The sequence below is a fragment of the Mirounga leonina genome, unplaced genomic scaffold, assembly GCF_011800145.1.
Source record: "Mirounga leonina isolate KUSES-001 unplaced genomic scaffold, KU_Mleo_1.0 Mir_125, whole genome shotgun sequence".
Lineage (NCBI taxonomy): Eukaryota > Metazoa > Chordata > Mammalia > Carnivora > Phocidae > Mirounga > Mirounga leonina.
The window spans coordinates 45954368-45976132 of NW_023270305.1; the positions used below are offsets into that span (position 1 = coordinate 45954368).

The 21765-nt window shown below is 40.7% G+C and overlaps 1 protein-coding gene across 1 annotated transcript; it reads left to right on the plus strand.

Moving 5' to 3' along the window:
• The first annotated feature begins 5693 nt into the window (after nt 1-5693).
• CNRIP1 (cannabinoid receptor interacting protein 1) lies at nt 5694-21294 on the plus strand. The gene is made up of 3 exons (XM_035001401.1): nt 5694-6270; nt 8309-8459; nt 20274-21294. The coding sequence occupies exons 1-3, from the start codon at nt 6092-6094 to the stop codon at nt 20436-20438; spliced, it is 495 nt and encodes a 164-aa protein (XP_034857292.1). The 5' UTR covers nt 5694-6091; the 3' UTR covers nt 20439-21294.
• The last annotated feature ends 471 nt before the right edge of the window (nt 21295-21765 follow it).

Sequence of the window (21765 nt, forward strand, 5' to 3'; positions counted from 1 at the left end):
TGAGGGGTGGGCTAGTCAGTAACAGCTTTAAGGAGAAGGCAAGACTTGACTTGGGCCTTGCTGGGTGGGTTCATTACTAATAATTCTGAAAAATTAATTCATTCACTGATTCATTCAACAAATATTAAGCACCTATTATTTGCTGGTCTCAGTTCTAGGTACTGGGAAGAAGGTTGTAAATAGGATAGAATCCCTGCCCTATATGCTCTATATGCTGGTGGAGGAAACAATGTACAAGTAGACAAGTAAATGTATATTTTATAGCTCCAGATGCTGACAAATGTTCTGAAAAAAATAATAAAGTAGGTGGACGGCATGGGGGCTACATTTAGGCCTCTCTAATGAGCTAACATTTGATGAGGGGCTTGAATGGAGAGAAAGATCAAGGAATACAGAGATGCCAAGGAATAACATTCCAGGGGCTTGGGAGGAGGGGAGAATAAGAACTTACTGTTTCACCAGTGCAGAGTTTGAATTGGGGAAGATAAAAACATTCTGGAGATGGATGTGGGCGGTGGTTGCACGATGATGAATGCACTTAATGCCACAGAACTATACACTTTTAAAACTGGTTAAAATGGTCAATTTTATATTATGCATATTGTAACCACAATTGTTTTTAAAAAGTCTGTATAGAAAAATATAGAAAGCCATCTCTATGAAATCTAGTTTTAATTGAATATTTATTTACATTTGTGAAGAAAAAGCGAGTACCATTGTCCTGGTTGTTCACAGATTACATCCATAGCAGGAATCAACAAAAGTTTTATTTGGATGTAAATTCTTTTTTTTTTTTAAGATTTTATTTATTTATTTGACAGAGAGACACAGCAAGAGAGGGAATACTAGCAGGGGGAGTAGGAGAGGGAGAAGCAGGCTTCCTGTGGAGCAGGGAGCCCGATGTGGGGCTCGATCCCAGGACTCTGGGATCATGACCTGAGCCGAAGGCAGACCCTTAACAACTGAGCCACCCAGGGGTCCCTTGGATGTAAATTCTTATGCTAAATTGATCCAGAACAAATACAAGCAAGAACTGAGGTGAGGATCATCATCACCGAGCCAGAGTCTGCACAGTAACTGTGTAAGAAGGTAACCAGATTCCCCCAAGAGTCTAACAGACAAACAGTAGGCCATGGCTCATCGCCATGGCTACAGAATCCTTTGGGCCTAAGGTAGGAACTGGATTCTTGAGAATTGGTCCAGGAGAGTGGCTATGCCTTCAAGTCTAGCAAATGAAACTAGGAGGGTAAATCCTAATAAAATGGACAGTAAACTAGTTGAGATTTCTGATGGGAAGTCGATCTGAGGCGGGAGAAGAGGAGTCTGGTACATCGTTAATTACTGACACTGACTTTCAAAAAAGAAAGAAAGGGCGCCTGGGTGGCTCAGTTGGTTAAGCGACTGCCTTCGGCTCAGGTCATAATCCCAGAGTCCTGGGATCGAGTCCCGCATCGGGCTCCCTGCTCGGCAGGGAGTCTGCTTCTCCCTCTGACCCTCCCCCCTCTCATGTACTCACTCTCTCTCATTCTCTCTCTCTCTCAAATAAATAAATAAAATCTTTAAAAAAAAAAAAGAAAGAAAGAAAGAAAGAAAGAGCTCCTGTAGATGTTAAACTGTACCTGAATATAGATTAAATGAAAAAAAAAGTAGCTAAGAGTACTGGGATTGGGTCTTATATGTACGTCCATGTCTATACACACACACACACACACACACAGCTATATCTTGTGTCATAATGCTGATTGCTTTTTGAAGTCTGTAATATGAACTTAGCACAGAGAATGGACAGTGGACATGGAAAGTTGTTGACTTGATTCCTCTACCATGCGCACCATTCACTTGGGCTAAATTTACCAATTTCCAAAAGAATACTAATAACGGTTGCCCTGTTGATAGACGTTTTAGGACATCAATTTGAAGTAATAACACTAGAGATCTTAAAAATATAGTAATAGGGATGCCTGGGTGACTCAGTCGGTTAAGTGTCTGCCTTCAGCTCAGGGTCCTGGGATCAAGTCCGGCATCGGGCTCCTTGCTCAGCAAGGAGCCTGCTTCTCCCTCTGCCTGCCGCTCCCCCTGCTTGTACTCTCTCTCTCTCTGGCAAATAAATAAATAAAATCTTTAAAATATATATATAGTAATATATTTTCAAATAAACAAAAATATCTATAATTTATTAAGTATCTATATGTGACTGATACTCCTGCGTGTTTCATATAATCTCATTGGGTTCTATGATCATCATATATGTTACCATTATCATTGAACAAGTGAAAAACCCGGGGCTCTCAGAAGTTAAGTAGCTTGGCTTGTTCAAGGTCACCAGCCTATAATCAGCTAACCTGGGATACAAACACAGATCCATTATACTGCATACCCATAGTCTTTGCACATTTGTATCAGTATAGGAAAATTTCCAGTTACTTTTACATTTATTAATTCCATTTTAAGAAGTTGCATTTTATCATTCTCAAAATGTCATCCCTAATGCATTTTGCCCAGCATCCATAACACCTCATATTTGAAAAGTAACTTATTTTTTCAAATGTTCTCCATCTTCTCATTTAATTCTCATAGCATTGGGAAGGATGTATTTTAATTCCCATTTTACACATAATGAAAATTGAAATGCAAAGATTTTAAGTGCTTTGCATAAAGAAACCAATTAGTGGCTGAGCCAGCATTCAAACTGAAGTGATCCTACTCCACATCCAACACTCTTTTCAATACACAGATGGAAGTTGACTTGAGACTGGGATTACTGAACAAAAAGCGGAGGAAAAAAGTAAAATTTCCAAAAAGACTTTAAAATAATTTCAAGAGTATCACCCTCTTTCCAGTCTCTATCCACCAGGGTAACCCAAATTACGTGTACTGTGTACCTTCTAATATTTTTAAAAAGAGCTAATAAAAACATATACACATGTATATGATTTTAAAATTTTTAGTGTTTTGAAATACCATCATACTATAGATATTATTTGCAATTAGATTTTTTTTCAGTTTACATTACTCCAAATAAATCACGTGGATCTCATTACTTTTCAAGATATGGGAGAATTTACATATGAACATGTTTAAAACAAGGACAGAAATTCAATTCAACAAATATTCATGGAGTACCTACTATGTGCCTGGCATTGTTCTGTGCAGGCTGGGATACAGCAACACCTAAAACAAAGTGCTTACCCTCAGGCTACCACAGTTTGCCACTGTGTAGCCACCCTGCTTTTATCGTTAGCAGCTTTAGCATATGTGTTTGCCAGGACAACATATAATTTATTATATTAACAGTGGCATAAATTCTATACCATGGGTATATAAGAATTTATTCAGCCATGTATTTATTGGTTGACATTCAGTTTATTCTTTGTTTTGATTTTTACAATGTTGCAATTAACACCCAAATTACATATATTCAATGTAATAATGCCTTTATTTTTTCTGAAGGATTGGTTTTAAAAGTAGGATTGTTGACTCAGCAGTATGCGTGTGTGTGTGTGTATACATACATACATTCACAGACACATCCATAAATATATGGTTTAATATTTTTAACTTTAAAGAATTTTTTATTTATTTTTTAAGTAATCTTTACACCCAACATGGGGCTTGAACTCACAAACCCGAGATCAAAGCTGCATGCTCTACCTGAGCCAGCCAGGCACCCCATTTATGGTTTAACTTTCAATAAATTCATTAAATTACTTCTAATAAAAGGCCGTTGCAATTATATTCTTCCACCAGGTTATGACAGTGCTGATTTCCCTACATCTTTACCAATACTTTTTTTTTTTTAGATTTTATTTATTTATTTGACAGAGAAAGACACAGTGAGAGAGGGAACACAAGCAGGGGGAGTGGGAGAGGGAGAAGCAGGCTTCCTGCAGAGCAGGGAGCCCGATGCGGGCTCGATCCCAGCACCCTGGGATCAGGACCTGAGCTGAAGGCAGACGCTTAACGACTCAGCCACCCAGGCACCCCATCTTTACCAATACTGAATTTAAAGTGTTTGAAAATTCTGCCAAGCTGATAGACAAAAAAAGTTTGATATTACTGACTTGGTCTACATTCCTCTGGCTTTTCTACTAGAGATGTGGTTGAGCATCCTGATATATGTTTATTGACCATTTGTATTTCCCTCCACTTAATAACAATAGCTAATATTAGAGTCAGGCACTGGAATGTGCATCATCTCATTTGACTATCACAACAACCCTATCAGAGGGATAGCATCTGCTTTCCTCCAGCCCTTTTACAGATAAGAAAACCATTTCCGAGAGGTTATGAAATTTGCCCAAGGTCACACAACTGGCACGGTGATAGAGCGAGGATTTTAACAAGTCTGACTATAAGGCTTCTGGGCTTAACTACTACACAAACTGCCTCTCCTGCCAAGGAACATTTTCAAGTCATTCTCTCCAGCCTTATTCCCTCCCTTCTAGTGAAGTCTGAACAACTTGGATAAACACAAATATTTGATGGGTCCCTTTGCAGAAGACACTATGGTAGATATTATTGGGTGATCTGAAAAAGAGCTCCTGCCCCCAATCTTATTGGGGAGCCAAAATACATTTTATGTAAGGAATATATGTATCAGGGTTTTTTTTTTTTTAAGGGATTTTATTTAATGTTAACAACAATGGTGTGGTTAGCAAATTTGTCAATGTAGAGAAGCAAATAATTGCACAAAACTCTGCAGCCTACAAAATTTAATACTATTCAAAGAGTAGTGCAGGAAATATGGCGAACAATTCAGAAATGAGAGAAATCTGATGTATTTTTGTAGAATAATGTAGGAAACAACTCACTTTCGAGATGGTGGTATTTCTAAAGGAAAGCAATACTAATCTGACTGAAAAAAAAACTGCGATACGACCCTTCCCAACCCATCTGTCCTCACTAACAAGCTTCTCCATTCCCCAGGTGTGCTCAGTGGCTCTGGTACTATCCACCTAGGTGGTGCTGAAGCAGGTGTGTACTCTCCGCTTTGTGAAACCATTCTCAGTAGAGCCTTAATAGCCTTGGACTCCTCTTGCTTCCAAAATCACGAGCTGTCAACGGACTTCTCCCATGGAGACGCTCTAATCACGCTATTATGCCAATCTAAATTCTGCCGTGTCGCAAGGGGTGCCCTGTCAATAATCTTGGCCACAAACTATGCCTTAGACATAAGCTTTTTACAGGGTTAATAGCTCACCTTTCAAGATCCATGTAAATATAACTCATTACACCGTGTCATTCTTGAGACAAGAATATGCATAATAGAAATACACACCTACAAGAAGGTGCAGTTCCTTGAATATATATTGGTTATTTTCTTTTTCTTTTTCTTTTTCTGGCACACATTTCTAATCCAGTGTAGCTTTCAGGTCACATTAGATGGAATTGCGCCTTCCCTCGGCCATTTCCCCTAAGCTTTAGAAAGACTCTTATTTCCTGAAATTTAAATCACTGGCTAGCTGTTTCCTGCCCCATTTCCCGTCTCCCTTTTGCCTCTCAGCCTCCTCCTGCCTGCCTGGGGACCGATTCTCCAGCAATGATGTCCACATCCCTTAGTCGACCAAAATGGTATCCAGATTCCGAGGTCTCGGTCCTTGGTGTAGTGTTGCTTAACCCCAGTACCCCAATACCTCCTCCCTCCCAATCCTATCCTCCGCCCGCCCCGCGCGGCTCTAGGAGGAGCCTAAATGTCCTCTTCTCCAGCTGAAGGGGATTGTGGTGCGTAAGCAGGATTAACTCTCTCGCCCCCAGCTGCGCGGATCTGCGCCAGGCCTGCGGGCCGGAGCGAACCCATCAGGGCGCGGAGGGCGCAGCACCGGGGCGGGGGATGGGGCAGCTCGGGGCCTCGGAGCTGTCTCCCGGGCGCGCTTCCTTGCGGAGTGGGGCGGAAGGCCACGGCCTCCGGAGCTGGTCCTCAAAAGCCAGGGCGAAAGGCCGCAACGGCGCGGGCTCCTAGCTGCAGCCTCCCCTCCGCCACCTCCCTCTCCCGCCCCGAGCTTCCTCTCCGCCCACCGCGCTCCAGCCGCTCGGTCGCAGCCCGCGCAGTCCTCCGCCCGGCGGAGCCGCCGCGCTCGCTCCGCGCCCAGCCATGGGGGACCTGCCGGGTCTCGTGCGCCTCTCCATCGCCCTGCGCATCCAGCCCAACGACGGCCCGGTCTTCTTCAAGGTGGACGGCCAGCGCTTCGGCCAGAACCGCACCATCAAGCTGCTCACCGGCTCCTCCTACAAGGTGGAGGTGAAGATTAAGCCCAGCACGCTGCAGGTCGAGTGAGTAAGCGCGCGCACCGGGGCTGCCCGACCCCAGCTTGGGGTCCGCGCGGAGGACCGAGGCCCCCGGGACAGCCCGAGCCTCTCCCCCGCCGCTCTGGCCTCGCGTCGTGCCCAGCGGCCCAGGGGTGGGGGGAAGAGGTCAGTCCCTGTTCCTTTTGGTCCCCTCCTCTGTTTTACGCTTGCTTTTCCCTATTCACGCTTCCTTCCACCCGTCTTGGGGAGGGATGTTTAAAACAACGTCAGGAAGCCAGGGTTGGGGGGAGGGTCGCGGGGGGTTATTTTCTTGTAAATTTTTCATTCCTTCTGCCCAGCCCTCGGCGCACCCCCAGGCGCCCCGGATTGTTCACCTACCGCAATCCCAGCCCTCCTCTCCCCAGCCCTGGCGTCCCGCGGGGTTCTGCCAACCGCGAGGCCGAAGGAGGGAGAAAGGCTGAGGAGTGAGGTGTAAAGGCGAGGGTGAGGTAGTTACTGGGGCTCCCTAAGGGACGCTCCCTATTCCACCATCCATCCACCCCTACGTGGCTGGAGACCGTGGGGCTGGAAGGGCAGCCACAAGTCAGAGCACAGCCTCCTCGCCTTGGGCCTAGTCTCACCGTTTTCCCTGCCATGTGTTTTTCATTTTCTCCTGAGTTGTTTGTTCACCCTGGGGATGGTGCCTGGGATTCGCCATATCCTTGCAACAAAAGGATGTTTCTTGGTTTATTTGTGGCAGGGATTATCTCTTCCCTGCTACCACGGTTTGGTGCACCCACTAGACTTCTGGCTAGAAAGTCAGAATGGAAGGGTGCCATAGCTTATAGGGAAGTATCTAGGGATGAAGTTCTTTACCTCTCGGTTTCCACCTAAGCATGGTGTGAAGTCTAATGTGGAAGCGGGGCGTGGAAGGGCTTTGAGTCCACCAGATAACTTTTATAGCTGCAGTCTCCATCGATAGTCATTAATTCAATAAACTTGTGTTGGCCTTCTAGGTGTCAGGCCCTAATTCAAGGACCTAGAACCACACTGGGTTGTTTCTAGTGCTCCTGGTCCCCCTGCTTGTCACCAACCCCCCACAGCGCCACACACCAGTTACCTTCACATTTCCCAGTGTTCCGTGCATCTCCATATAATCCAGACTTTTCCTTTCCCTTATTTCCTGGCCAATTCTCCCAAGTTATCTGTTCTCTATCCCATTTTCTTCAAGGTGGTTCTCTATATTTTTAACTAATCTAAAATGAATTTGTGTTAATGACAGAACTACTTTTTCTATTTACATTTTAATTTTATCAAGGGTGTTTCATTGCCCTAAACTAGTAGTTCCTAAACTTGAGTGTCTGTCAGAACCACCTAAAATGCTTGTTAAAACTCAGATGGCTGAGCCCCACCCTCGAGTTTCCAGTTTACTATGTCTGGGGTAGGGCTTAAAAACTTGTTTTCTAATATGTGAGCAGGTAATACTGACACAGCTGATCCAGGGACTAACCCTTGAGAATCGCTAACTTAACACAAAGGAATGATGCCAGTGAGAATTTCTGGTTGTGTGGTTGGCTTTGTGTACCCCAAATCAGGGGATCTCTGATTGTTGGAACAGAAAAAAATCATTTAAGAGCTAGTTCAGTGGTTCTTGGTTCTCAACCCTACCTGTATATTAGAATCACCTAGAGAAACTTAAAATACATTTACCGTGCCCAAACCATACCTGACCACATTGAATTCTAAATTCTGGGGTTTGGGATGAGGCTGGGTATAGGTAAGTTTTTAATAGTCCCACAGATAAGAAACTATAGAGTAGGACTGATAGAGTTCAACTCAATCTTGTACAAGTAGTCCGGATGAGAATACTAAGGTCAGTCCAGAGAGATTAAGTAGTTGCTCTAGGGTCACGTGACTGGTAAGTTGGAGAACTCAAGCCTCCTGACCTTTCAGAACTTTCTACCCCACCAGATGTCTCCTTTAATCAAACCCTGTAGGATTCCTGCCTAGGGTTATGGTCCAGACCAGGACAGGGTGCCTAAATTAATTCCTACCATATATAGTCAACTCCAGTCCATTGCAGGAACATTTCCATTGGTGGTGTGGTTGTCCCACTGGAGCTGAAGTCTAAAGAGCCTGATGGGGACAGAATTGTTTATACGGGCACATATGACACAGAAGGTGTGGCCCCAACCAAGAGTGGAGAACGGCAACCCATCCAGATCACCATGCCGGTAAGGCCTGCATGAGGGTGTCAGGGCAAACAGAAACCATGGAAGAGAAAACAATCAGTATCTCCCCTTAAGAAATAAAAGGAAATATTATGAAATTATGAAATATTATCTTAATTCATAGTTTCATATTGGAATCTATTTGTCCATAATATCCTAATACAATTAATTAAATAATTAAATGCTTCTTCAATGGTCAGTTTCAAAGTAATTTCTTATATGGCAAAAAAATTAAATCTCTTTCTATACTTTCTAATCTATTCCATTGATCTGTCTATTCTTATGCTAATATGCATTGTTTTAAATGTATTGCTTTTATTGTGTGTTCATGTATTTTGTAACTGGTCCTCTTATTGAACTTGCTTACTAAAACTTTTCATTTAATCTCAGGTTTTTCAGATTGGCAGTCATAATCTACATACAACTATCATTTTCTGAATCTTCTTTCTAGCCTCACTACATTGGCTAATGTTTCTAGAATAATGTTGCTCACTAATGGTGGTAAGAGGTATCCTTGCCTTCAGGGTTTTTCTGTTAGGTACAATGTTTGTTTTAAATATTTATCATGCTAAAGCATCCTTTTTTCTAGCTCACTAAGAGACATTTTTTAAAAAGATTTTATTTATTTATTTGAGAGAGCACAAGTGAGCACTAACAGTGGGGAGGGGCAGAGGGAGAGGGAGAAGCAGACTCCCCGCTGAGCAGGGAGCCCTATGCAGGGCTTGATTCCAGGACCCTGAGATCATGATCTGAGCCAAAGGCAGATGCTTAATGACTGAGCAACCCAGGCGCCCCAAGACATTTTTTTAATTGGGAGATGCGTTGAATTTTATCTAATTCCTTTTCCCATCTATGGAGATAATCTCTTTTGATACATTAATAATTATATAATACACTACCCTTTATTTCCTAAAATAAACCCTACTTAAATGTTATGTATTTTTGAAAATATGTCACTAAATTCAATATGCTAATATTTTATTTAGGATTTTTAGATTTCTATTTTATTAATTTTTTATTTGCTTGATTCATCAACAAATATATGGAGATTTCTTGCCTATCAGGCACTGGAAGAGGATTAATGAACAAAATAGATATTCCTGGCTTCATGGGGCTTCTAATCCAGAGAAGGAAAACATACTTTATATGTGATTATCTATAATAAATAATTATTATTACACAAAGTGTACTAAAATCGTGGTGCCCTTGGAGCATATATCAAAGGTTTTATTCTAATCCAAGATTTTGGGGATGGTTTTCATGAGAAATAAACAATAAATGAGCATTGAGAGAAGAGGGAACACTTGAGGAAAGAGGAGTTACAGAGATCAAGAGCTGGGGGGAGAGCGTAATGTGTTGTAATGAAGGAGAGAAGCCCAATGTGGGTGGAGCAGAGAGTGAGGCAGAGACTGGCTCAAGATGATAAAGCTGGAAGAGCATAGGTGGATTCCACTACCTGATCTCTGAGGCCCCTTTCGGCTCTAACGTGGTATAAGGATTACAGATTTACCCTTAAGGGGATGATGCTAGTTCTGTGATGAAGAAAGTCAGATTCTCAAATACTATCATTTAGGAACACACCAAATAGGACTGAAGGCCAACAAGTCCCTGTAGGATTCCTTTTTATTGGGCACAGATACAGAGAGGAGGGCTGGGGATACATCCCAGCATCTCAAGGGATTTGCAGGATTTAAAAAAAAAAAAATGTTAAATAACATAAGTTTCAGAAATTTGAGCAAATTTTTAAAGCAACAGTAATCCCTACATTTTGACTCAGCTCATTTTCAGATTACATTCCACCTGTATACATTTTATAGTTGCAACCATTTTATTATGTAATTGTCCAACATTCTACATATTCATTGTTACAGTTTTAATGGCAATATAAGACTCTACCATGCTGTATTGTAGTGATTAGACTCCTCAGATATTAGATATGTCAATTGTTCTCATCGTAAAAAGTGCTATAATGAATTATTCTGTGCTGCTACTTCAATAGGAGTAAAATTATTTGGTCAAAAGGAATGAATTTTTTTAAAGATTTTATTTATTTATTTGAGAGTGAGAGAGAACATGGGGGGCGGGCAGAGACAGAGGAAGAGGGAGAAGCGGACTCCCCGCTCAGCAGGGAGCCCGACGCGGGGTTCTATCCCAGGACCCTGCGATCATGACCTGAGCCGAAGACAGACACTTAACTGACTGAGCCTCCCAGGCGCCCCCAAAAGGAATGAATTTTATGGCTATTCCCACGTACAGCCATTTCGGGTATTTTTTTAAAGTGTTGTATGTGACATTTTACAATGTTTGTGGGTTTTTTTTTAAGATTTTATTTATTTGACAGAGAGAGACGAAGAGAGAGGGAACACAAGCAGGGGGAGCGGGAGAGGGAGAAGCAGGCTTCCCGCAGAGCAGGGAGCCCGATGCGGGGCTCGATCCCAGGACCCTGGAATCATGACCTGAGCCGAAGGCAGACACTTAATGACTGAGCCACCCAGGCGCCCGACATCTTACAATGTTAGCAGCAGTATAGAAGTCTGGTGGCTTTGCTATAATTATGACAGCATTGGGAATTATTTTAAAAAATAAATTTTCCGGGGCGCCTGGGTGGCTCAGTCGTTAAGCGTCTGCCTTCAGCTCAGGTCACGATCCCAGGGTCCTGGGATCGAGCCCCGCACTGGGCTCCCTGCTCGGCGGGAAGCCTGCTTCTCCCTCTCCCACTCCCCCTGCTTGTGTTCCCGCTCTCCTCGTCTCTCTCTGTCAAATAAATAAATCTTTAAGAAAAATAAAAACTAAAAAAAATTAAATTTTCCTGGTTTACTTTTTACTATCATTTACAAGAATGAACATTTCAACATTTCATTTTATTTTTGTGTGTGTAAATTAGTTCTTTCGTGTTTTGTTAATATTTCTATGGAAGATTTTTTTTAAAAATCAGAGTCCTAGGAGCGCCTGGGTGGCTCAGTTGGTTAAGCCTCATGATCTCTCCAGTCGTGGGATTGAGCCCCACGTCTGGCTCTGCACTCAGCAGGGGAGTCTGCTTGAGGTTCTCTCTCTCCCTCTTCCTTTGCCCCTCCTCCCGCTTATGTGAATACACCGATGCACTCTCTTTTTCTCTCTCTCAAGTAAATAAAATCTTAAAAAATCAGAGTCCTAGTAAAGATTTTTTAAAGATCTGTCATATCTGTCCTATTTCTCTCAGTATTGCTTTGCTTACATTTTCCATTGTGTAGAAACATAATTACATTTAAACCTCTCGTTTTCCTTTATGATTTCTTATATTTAAATTTGAGAAAATTATTTTTCCAGAGTTGACAGTCTATTTCGATTTGTTCTGCAATTTTAGATTTTGTTATTTAACTTTCCCCTCATTCAAACTTGATTTATATGTTTATACTGTACATCATCTTACAAAGGATTTAAGATGGTATTAGCATTTTATGAGTCTCAATAGTAAAGCCTAGGTTCTTAATGGAATGTCCACATCTAGAAGAAGCAAGTGATTGATAGTTGATTTTTTCCAACAATGATCACATGGCTTTTGGTATGAGCATTGGCCATGTATTTGTATCTTATCTGTAATAGGCTGATTCTAAGGAAAACAATAGAAGTTGGAGAAGTTTTCCTGATCCTGATTAAGTCAGCAGTTCTAATGTTAAATTCAAATTTCATTCTAGTAGTGAAAGCCTCACATAGCCTTTAACCTATTTTATGACTTTTGTCATCAATGTCATCAATGTTTCAAGCTTAAATAAATTACGGACACAACCACACCTTCAGAGACAACAAGGAAGTCTTGAAATGTGCAAGTAATCCAATGAATCAAATAGGGGAATCCAGTAAGGGAAGCTGAATTAAGGATATACAAGAGCAACTTCTTAGGAGTGTAAAGTTACTTCAAAGTATTTTTTTTTTATTATTTTTTAATCATTGGATAAATAATGCTGGGGTTATTGGCTAGTTGGGGGAAACGTCACTGTTATTCTTTCCTGATACGATACTCTAAAATATATTTCAGATGGTTCAAGGGGTTAACTGTAAAAAGTCAACTTTTTAAAAAATTGATATGAAAAGAATTAAACCCAAAAGAAATAGAAGATATCCAAAGCTAAAAATTGAAAGCTTTGATTACATGCACTATAAAATTCCTGTCAAAAATCATGAAGTTAAATTATATTTTCATTAAGAGAATTTAAATTAAAAGGCAAGTAACAATTGGTGAAAAACTTACGTGTAACATGCACAGCCTCCCAGGCTATGTGGCCTTGATTTTCAGTCACTGCCGGTGCAGACTTGGCTTGCAGCCCACAGTGACTTTCCACAGCCCTTTACTGCCCACGGAAGCTGAAGTCAGGAAGTAGTCCAATGATATCTGACTTAGGTTGATGGCAGTGATCTCTTTATTCAGATATTTCCAGGGGCCCTGGTAGCGGGAGTGAATTACCCGGCGCTAAAATCTCTCAACCCCCATTTCAAACAGCAGTGTTGACTTGTACCTTAATGTGACTGATGCCCCATTCAGTCCCTCCTAGGGGAGAGTCCAGGTGGAGATTCTGTCTGCACACATCATTCCGTGGTTCCCCTTTTGTTGGCCCTCTTCAGTGAGAGACTGATGGGAGTTAGGAGGAATAAGGTAACAGGGTATGCAAGCTTGTTAGGAGGCTGTGCGTGCAGAGGTAGGCAGCCGTATGCATGTCCTCCCAAATAGAAAAGTTGTTCCTTTGTGTCTGCTCTGTGGAGTCATTTGGAAAGATCTGTAACTTAATATATAAATAATTCTTAGAAGCCAATGAGAAAAAAAATAACAATAGGATGTGGGAAATGGGAAAATAAGCAAAAATAAATAAATAGGCAATTCACAGAAGAAGAAATACAAATAATCAATAAATGTATATTTTTTATTTTTTATTGTTATGTTAATCACCATACATTACAGCATTAGTTTTTGATGTGTTCCATGATTCATTGTTTGTGCATAACACCCTGTGCCCCATGCAGAACGTGCCCTCTTTAATACCCATCACCAGGCTAACCCATCCTCCCAACCCCCCCAATAAATATATTTTTAAATGGCTTAATTTCACAATTGGTGAAAAAAATACAAATAGTACAATACCAATTTTTACCTACAAAATTGGTGAAATATTAAAAAATAATACCAGTTGTTCAGTGCTAGTATATTTCTTTATGAAATATAGCAATTTTTATAAATTGATATAGTATCTTACAAACTTGCTAAATTCACTTATGAATTTTAGTAGCTTTTTATTCTATTGCTTAGTGTTTTCTGCAAACAGTTGTCCATCTGTAAAAATAAACAGTTTTACTTTCCCTTTTTTTTTTCCCCTCTTGCCATAAGGTAGCTAGGACCTTCAACACAATGCTGAGTAGGAATAGTAAGAGCTGATATTCTTGCCTTATTTCCCATCTTATAGGGAAAGAACTCAGTCTTACCATTAAGGGGGTTGTTAACTATAGGTTTTTTTATTGATGCCCCTTAATCAGGTTGAAGAACTTTCTATTCCTAATTTGCTGAGAGTTTTTATCATGAATGGATGTTGAATTACCAAATACTTTTTCTGCATCCATGGATATGATAATAATGGCTTTTTCTCCTTTATTTTTGTTAATATGGTGAATTATAAGGATTTTAAAATATTGAACCATCCTTGAGTTCCAAGAATAAAACTCTTTTGGTACTGTTATAAAAGCCTATTGCTGGATTTGATTTACTAATTCAAGCAAATAAAAATTAAAAGCAAATTTTATGCATAAGCCCATGAGGAATTTTTGTCTGCAATTTTCCTTCACTTGTAATATCTTTGCCAAGTTAAGGTGTTAACATGGGCTTCATAAAATAAATTGAGAAATGTTCCTTCCTCCATTGTATGAAAGAATTTATGTAGAATTGGTATTTTTCCTTAAATGTCTGAATTTATCAGTGAAGCCATTTGGGCCTGAAATTTTCTTTCTGGAAGGATTTTTACCTACAGATACAATTTCCTTAGTAGATGGAGGTCTACTGATAGTTTGTATCTTTTAAGGAATTTGTCCATTTCATTAACTATATTGGTATAAAGTTCCGATAGCATCTCTTTCATTCCTGATATTGGTAATTTGTCTTCTTTTTCTTGCTCAGTTTTTCTAGGGGTTTATCAATTTTTTTATTTTTTAATATTTTTAAATAGGCTCCACACCCAGTGTGGGGCTTAAACTCATGACCCTGACATTAAGAGTTGCATGCTCTACTGACTGAGCCAAACAGGTGGCCCTGGGGTTTATCAGTTTTTAAGACCTTTTCAAAAAGCCAGATTTTGGTTTCATTACTTTTTTTATTATTATTATTTCTTTACATTATTTTTTTCTCTAGAGTCTTTCCTTATGGTTTTTCTTTATTATTTGTTCTTTTCTATTTCATTGATTTCTGCTCTTTATTATCTTTCTTCTTTACCAGTAGACTGGCCTGGCAATGCCAACTATTAGAGAGGATGAGGAGCAGCTAAAACTCTCGTTGCTGGTAGGAATGTAAAATGGTGCAATCACTTAGGAAAAGTTGGACAGATTCTTATACAGTTAAACATACTTTATAATTCTCAGAACTTTTAGTCCTCTCTGTTCAACTAAGAGAAATGGAAAACATGTATTTGCTAATAAAACTTCAAGCAGTACAGGAGTAAGAGAGGCTTGGAATCCAGTAGGAATTCATAGGTCATGCCACACTAAAAGTCACAGATACTTATTATACTGAATTTGTTTACCAATGAAGTAACATCATGTTTCTATCGATATAATAAGGTCATTCTGAGCTCTCAAGTCAATGGATTTCTGAGTGACCTTATTCTTGGTGAATTTCCTATGTCTCTAGTGGCATGGTGAATGGTGAGAAGTACTGTAGTGATTCTAGGCCAACAGGTTGTAAGACCATGGAAACTTTTTTTTAAAGATTTTATTTATTTATTTATTTGAGAGAGAGCATGAGCAGCGTGGAGGGAGAGGCAGACTCCCTGCTGAGCAGGGAGCCTGACTCGGGGCTCTGTCCTGGGACCCTGAGATCATGACCTGAGCTGAAGGCAGATGTTTAACTGACTGAGCCACCAGGCGCCCTGACCGTAGAAATTATTTATTTAAAACAAACTTCTCAGATTCCTTGTTACTGAAGATGACAGCTGAATCTCCTCTCCTTGGAATCTGATGATTCTCTTCCACATCAGTTGTAAAATAAAAATGTCCCAAAGTTTGCAACTTGAATGGACAGTATGGCAAATAATATGTCCAGGTCTATAGTGGAGTGTCACTTTTAGAAGACCATAGACTGGGTAGCTTAAACAACAAACATTTATTCTTCACAGTTCTGGAGGCTGGAAGTCCAAGACCAAGGTACTAGCAGACTCGGTGTCTGACGAGAGCCCTTTTGCTGTTTCAAACAGCTACTTTCTTGGCTGTATCCTCACATGAAAAAGAGCATAGAGATCGTCCCTCTCCTATCCGTTTTTACAAGGGCACTAATCCCATTCGTGAGGGCTCCACCCTCGTGACCTAATTTCTTCTGAAAGGCCCCACCCCCAAATACCGTCACATTGGGGATTTAGGCTTCAACATATGAATTTGGGGAGATACACACATTCAGTGCATAGTACTGTCCTAAAGCATTTTACACACGACAATCCATATATGTTCTCATGCGGAAAAAAAAGAAAAACTGTTCATTAACTCTTAACTCATTAACTCTTAACTCATTTGCTTCTAGAAGGAGTTGGGTATAGTGATAATAGTTCCTAGATAGGAATTAGGAAACCTAAGTTCTTGACCTGCTTCATAGTCTAGACCTAGGGCAGTCACTTAACCTCTCTGAGTCTTATTAGTTCTTTCATCTGTGAAATGGAGAAGCTAAAACCAGTCAAAAGACCAAAGTAGAATGGCGTGTGTAAGGTATTGTATAAAATAAAGAACGCTATGCAAATGCACAGAATCTTACCTGTGTGTAAATTGCATCACCCAGGGAGCCTGCCTGGCTAAGTTTTCATTGGAAGGCACAGATGGGTTGGGAGGGAGCAGAGAGCCTGTGTAGTTGCTTCTGTTCTTCAAGAAGAATGTCAGCTTTCAAGACCCCATCTGCTCCTACATCAGAAGGGAAGAAATTCTGAGCGAGGTTGTGAGGCATCCTGGAAATAGAACTCCAGCGGAAAGAGCAGGAAGAAAGCTAATGGGAAGTTAGCATAACTAAGTCATGGGAAAATATATGCATAGTTAGCAGCAATTAACTACAAAATGACCTTGGGCCCAACACTAGTAAAAGAGAAACAAAACAAAACAAAATAGAAGCACCTGAACATTCCATATCTTTTAGCTCTGACTGTTGCTGTCAGCATATTTCTACGCTGGTCTCCTGTATCACTGAGAACTGTTGATGTAGGAAAGATGTTAGGGTTCGAAGCCATCAGCCAAGAAAGAATTCTTGAGACGTCTTTGGTGCAGAAAGGTGGTTTTATTAAAGCACTGGGACAGGACCCATGGGTAGAAAGAGCTGCACTGGGGTCATGAGGAGTGGCCCATTATATACTTCCAAGTTGGGAGGGAGTTAGGGATAGCGAAAGCCTCCCAGGTATTTTGGAAACAAGGTTTCCAGGATCCTAGGGGGCTAGCTATTGTTAGAGAAAGGTCATTTATTACTGTTTAGTAAAAACTCAGTCATGAGACTCTTCAGATGTATATCGGTGGGTGGCTTAAAAGATAATTGCCAACCTGTATCTTGGGGGGTAGAAATAAAGGAAGTTTCCTAAAGAATTTTTATGTTAAAGTAGACTTACATGATCCTGGGGGTCCTGCCTAAGATTGCCTTTTGCCCTTAGCAAAGTATTAACATCGAGGCAGCTGGTTTCCTAGAGGAATATCACTCTGCCTTTTTCAAGCACTTGTCAATGGGCTGTAAGTAATAAGGAAACTTAATTTTTCTTCTGCCTTTGTTTCCCACATCACTGTGACATTGAGACTTTCTTAATTTTAAGGTTATTCAGACACAGTGTCATGTCTTAAGGTTTTTCTTGCCTGTGGTCCTAATCATCTTTGTTTTTGTTTTTACAACCAACTTTTATTTATTTCTATTTCAAGAAAGGCCTTGTTTTTCCCACTTACCTAGCATAGTCTCAGGCTGCTTTCCTCAAAAGATTAACTAGTGTTTGTAAAATATTTTTATAACTTAATATAATTGAATTGCCCTTGAAATGTGCAATGCCCTATGCTGGTCAAATCATGATAATGATCATCATCATCATCATCATCATCATCCCTCTTTAAAAATCTTGATGATTTATAAAATGAGATTTCAATTTATTCTTCCCTCCACTACCCTACTGTCAACAAAGCTGTAATCTTTTCATTAGCCTCTATGTATCCTTGATAGAATTTATAAAATCCCTAAGGTTAGAGGGATATGTATGTTAACTTTTTAGGGACGATAATTCCATTTCACCATTTAAAACATTCTTTATGATTATAATAGTAACATATTTTTTGCAAAAAATCCAAGTAGAAAAGATAGAAAAACACTCAATTCCTTTACTTAGAAGCTTTATTGTTAATATTTTTTCATTCTTTTTTCTATATGTCTTATTTTATATACTTATGCTCACACTGTATATAAACTGTTTTCATCCATCTTTTTCTTGTAGACATTGTTCTCAGCATTTTCTCTCATCATTAAAAACCCTAAATTCCTGTGTAATGGTTACACAAATCCATCATATAAATACACCACCATTTTCATTATATTCTCCTAAAGTCAGATGCTTAAATTGCTTCTGGTATTTAGACATTTTTGCCAAGTTGATAGGTGAATAATACCTCTGTCAAAGTTTGTATTTCTTTAATTACTAATAATATTACATTTAAAGATTTTTCAGATGTTTGCCATTTTTTTTCTTTTTCATGTAATCACCACCCGTCAAGAAGTAAAACATTTCCCCCCAAAAAGTTCCCTCTTACACATTTTCCTCAATCATTAATCCCTCCCACCCCAGGCTCTAAGTAACCACAGATGCTTCCTGCTTCCTGTCAGCATACATACATACATACATACATACATACATACATATATGAGTTTTATATAAATGGAATCATACAGTATATGTGTTCTTTGGAGTCTGGATTATTTTGCTCAGCACATCTTTGAGATCCATCCTCATTGCTGCCTGAATCAGTATGTTTCTTTTTATTGTTGAGTAAAATGCCATAATGACAGGCATACTAACGCTTGTCTATCACCAAGTGAGTGATGAAACATTGGGCGGATTCAAGTCTGAAGCTATAGTGAATAAAGCTACTGCGTACTTGGACAGGTCTCTAGACTGTTAAGCCATGATTCTCTAGAAAGAGATACTTTCTTTTCCTACCTGGGTAAAGAGTTGGGGACTCTAGGTATATCACCCACTGTTTCGAGTCAGGCATGTTTCCCAAAAGAAAACCAAACCCTGTTTTGGGATCAAATTAGCAGGATGAGGCAATGGTGCAGAATATAACTTGGAGAGCGTCTTGGAAAGCCATCTGGGAAGCACCTGATCACCCTCCTCCTGTAGCAATGTCAAGCGTAAGGCTCCTATTGCTTACTGCCCTGCCCCACTCCACGTCTTCTGGCTCCTGACAAGTCTAAGAATGCTGCCAAGGCAGTCCCCATCCCCTCCCATGACAGGAGAGGGTCAGAGGAGAAAATAACGACAGGCATCATGCTGTTTAATGTCAGATCCCCTAAATAGCTCCAGGAGGCAGTAGCAAGGTTAGGCTACCCTGCAGGCCACTTGAACACCTGCCCGAGTGGCCCCTAGGGTATTCTATGTCCTCTTCTCAGCTACACGGGAATTGTGTGCTCAGGGCTCAGGAGAATTCTATGCAGTGATCCGCAGGGCCTACCTTCTGGAAGTAGAATGCAAACTTCTTGAGGGCAAGAATCCTACCTCATACAAATTTTTATGTGTGCAAAGCACATAATAGTTACTCAAATATGGTTCTGGACAATGTACAATCGAAGCCTGAGACATGGACATGGATTCCTGACTCATAAATGCTCAACGTATTTTTTTTTTTATTATTTAAAGGTTTTATTTATTTATCAGAGAGAGAGAGAGACAGAGGCAGGCAGAGGGAGAAGCAGGCTTCTTGCTCAGCAAGGAGCCCGATGCGGGACTCGATCCCAGGACCCTGGGATCATGACCTGAGCCGAAGGCAGTCACTTAACCGACTGAGCCACTCAGGCGTCCCGCTCAATGTATTTTTAAAAGTTAAAGTAGGGTCTTTAACAATCAAATGCTTCTAAGAAAATATTTTTCCCTGGAAGTGAAATTAATGACAAAAAGGCAATTGTATCTTACATTTAGTGATACTGTGTATATGTTATTTTGTACAACTATCTTTTGAAATAGACACCAAAAGATAATCATCAAACACCATTCCCTCTCTTCGCTTCCTAAACCCCCTTCGTGGCAAGCTCTGAAAGTCTGAGGTTCAAAGAGTGGTTTCCAATAATTAAATTTGGAAAACAGATAAACTTGGGGAGTTATGTTTATTAAAGACCGTATGACAGCAAATGCCACTTGTACAATAGGAATAAGATTTTATAGAGAAAAAAATGGCTTACAGACAGCTTTTCAGGAAATTAGCTCACATAATAAAGGAAAATAGTTCATTAAAGTTAAAGGCCTAAACTTTGCAAACCAAAAGAGTCTTGACTGTTGACCCTTGAATATGCAGGATCTCTTTCCCTAACATGAGCTCTTATCTGTTGTTCGTGGCAGAATGAGGTTTTTATGGTGCGTGTTTCTCTCCCCTCAGTTCACTGACATTGGGACCTTCGAGACGGTATGGCAAGTCAAGTTCTACAATTACCACAAGCGAGATCACTGTCAATGGGGAAGCCCGTTCTCTGTCATTGAGTATGAATGCAAGCCCAATGAGACACGCAGCCTCATGTGGGTGAACAAGGAGTCCTTCCTCTGAAGATGGCTCTTTCTGATGTTGCTGGACAATCTCTTCAAAAATCAACTTTCAGATAACCCAGCGCAAGCCTTCACCAAGGCACACAACACCGTTGATGTTTCCCATCGGGTGCCGTTGACCTACTGGCCCCGATTATTTTGAAAGTGTAATTCCCTTCTGATGCCATGTCCCTGACATAAAAAATTGCGATGTATCACCCCCGAGAAGATCCCTTGCTGTGTTCTGTGTTGGTGTTCCTGCATCCAGTTGTTCCTGGTCATGCCGTTGACTGCTTGTGAGGAGCTCAGTGGAACTGGCAGACATATCCCATTTTTAGCCATTCCACTGGATGACTGTGGTGTTTTGTTTCCACATTGAGGGATTCCCCCATTTTTTTGTAGTTGTTAAATGCTAAATAAAAAGATAACAACGTGTGTGGGTTCTCTCCGCAGTATAATATGGTAACATGTAGCTTGCAGTGTTATCCAGCTCTCAAGGGAGCCTTGGTGAAAATGTAAGACACACAGCAATGAGTGGAACTCAGATGTTGTGCTTCATATAAACAGCTCAGCTTCTTCAGGGAACAATAATGACAAAATAAAAGGGCAAGTATTTAAGAAGTATATGTAACACATTAAAACTCTTTCAGGTTACTTAAGGGACTATGTTGTGGCCTAGTAGAAAGGGGAAAAGGCATGGTTGGGGTCCACTGTTAAACAAGGTGACAGAAGTTTAGGGTTACCTTTTTGGCAAGCTGCCGTAGTGTTCAAACATGCATATGATGGCATCCCAAATTCCCCTTCACTTGAACTTTGTAAAACTGTGTATGGAACTGTAATGAACTTTTGATATTTCTTAATAAAGGTATTGAAAATCATGCCCTGGCTTTTCTTCTTCATGTGGGCAATATCTGTCTAGACGGTCGACCTCTGTTCCAGGCCAGCCCCATTCAGATCTCCAGCTACATTGCAGGGTACGGAGGACATACCTGGAGGAGAATCAGCACACTTCATCATAGATCAGCTTGGACAATTGAACAGGAGCACTCCAGTCAGCTCTAACAAGGCTAGCAGAGACTCAGGCACTTGGTGGACAATCCAAAACTTGTCCCTACTTCTCCCCATGCTTCCTCCTGGGACGACCACTCCCATCAGCTGGCTGTGTAGCTGAGCAGCTTGAGGACATGCTATTGTAATAGTGAATGGACACTGGGATGGAGAGCTCCTTGCCTGCTCCCAGGGGACTGCAAGTTGTGGGGCACAAATCCCTCATTCCATGCAGTTTGAGGATAAATTCCCTAAGAAGGAAAGACATTTTCTCTGGGAGAGTAGCATACTACCCCGCAATG

Excerpts from the sequence above, each read along its gene's own strand:
- CNRIP1 (XM_035001401.1), top strand. The coding sequence starts at position 6,092 with ATGGGGGACCTGCCGGGTCTCGTGCGCCTCTCCATCGCCCTGCGCATC. Across the intron at positions 6,271-8,308 it reads CCCAGCACGCTGCAGGTCGA|GAACATTTCCATTGGTGGTG; the intron begins GTGAGTAAGCGC and ends AGTCCATTGCAG. Across the intron at positions 8,460-20,273 it reads CCATCCAGATCACCATGCCG|TTCACTGACATTGGGACCTT; the intron begins GTAAGGCCTGCA and ends CTCTCCCCTCAG.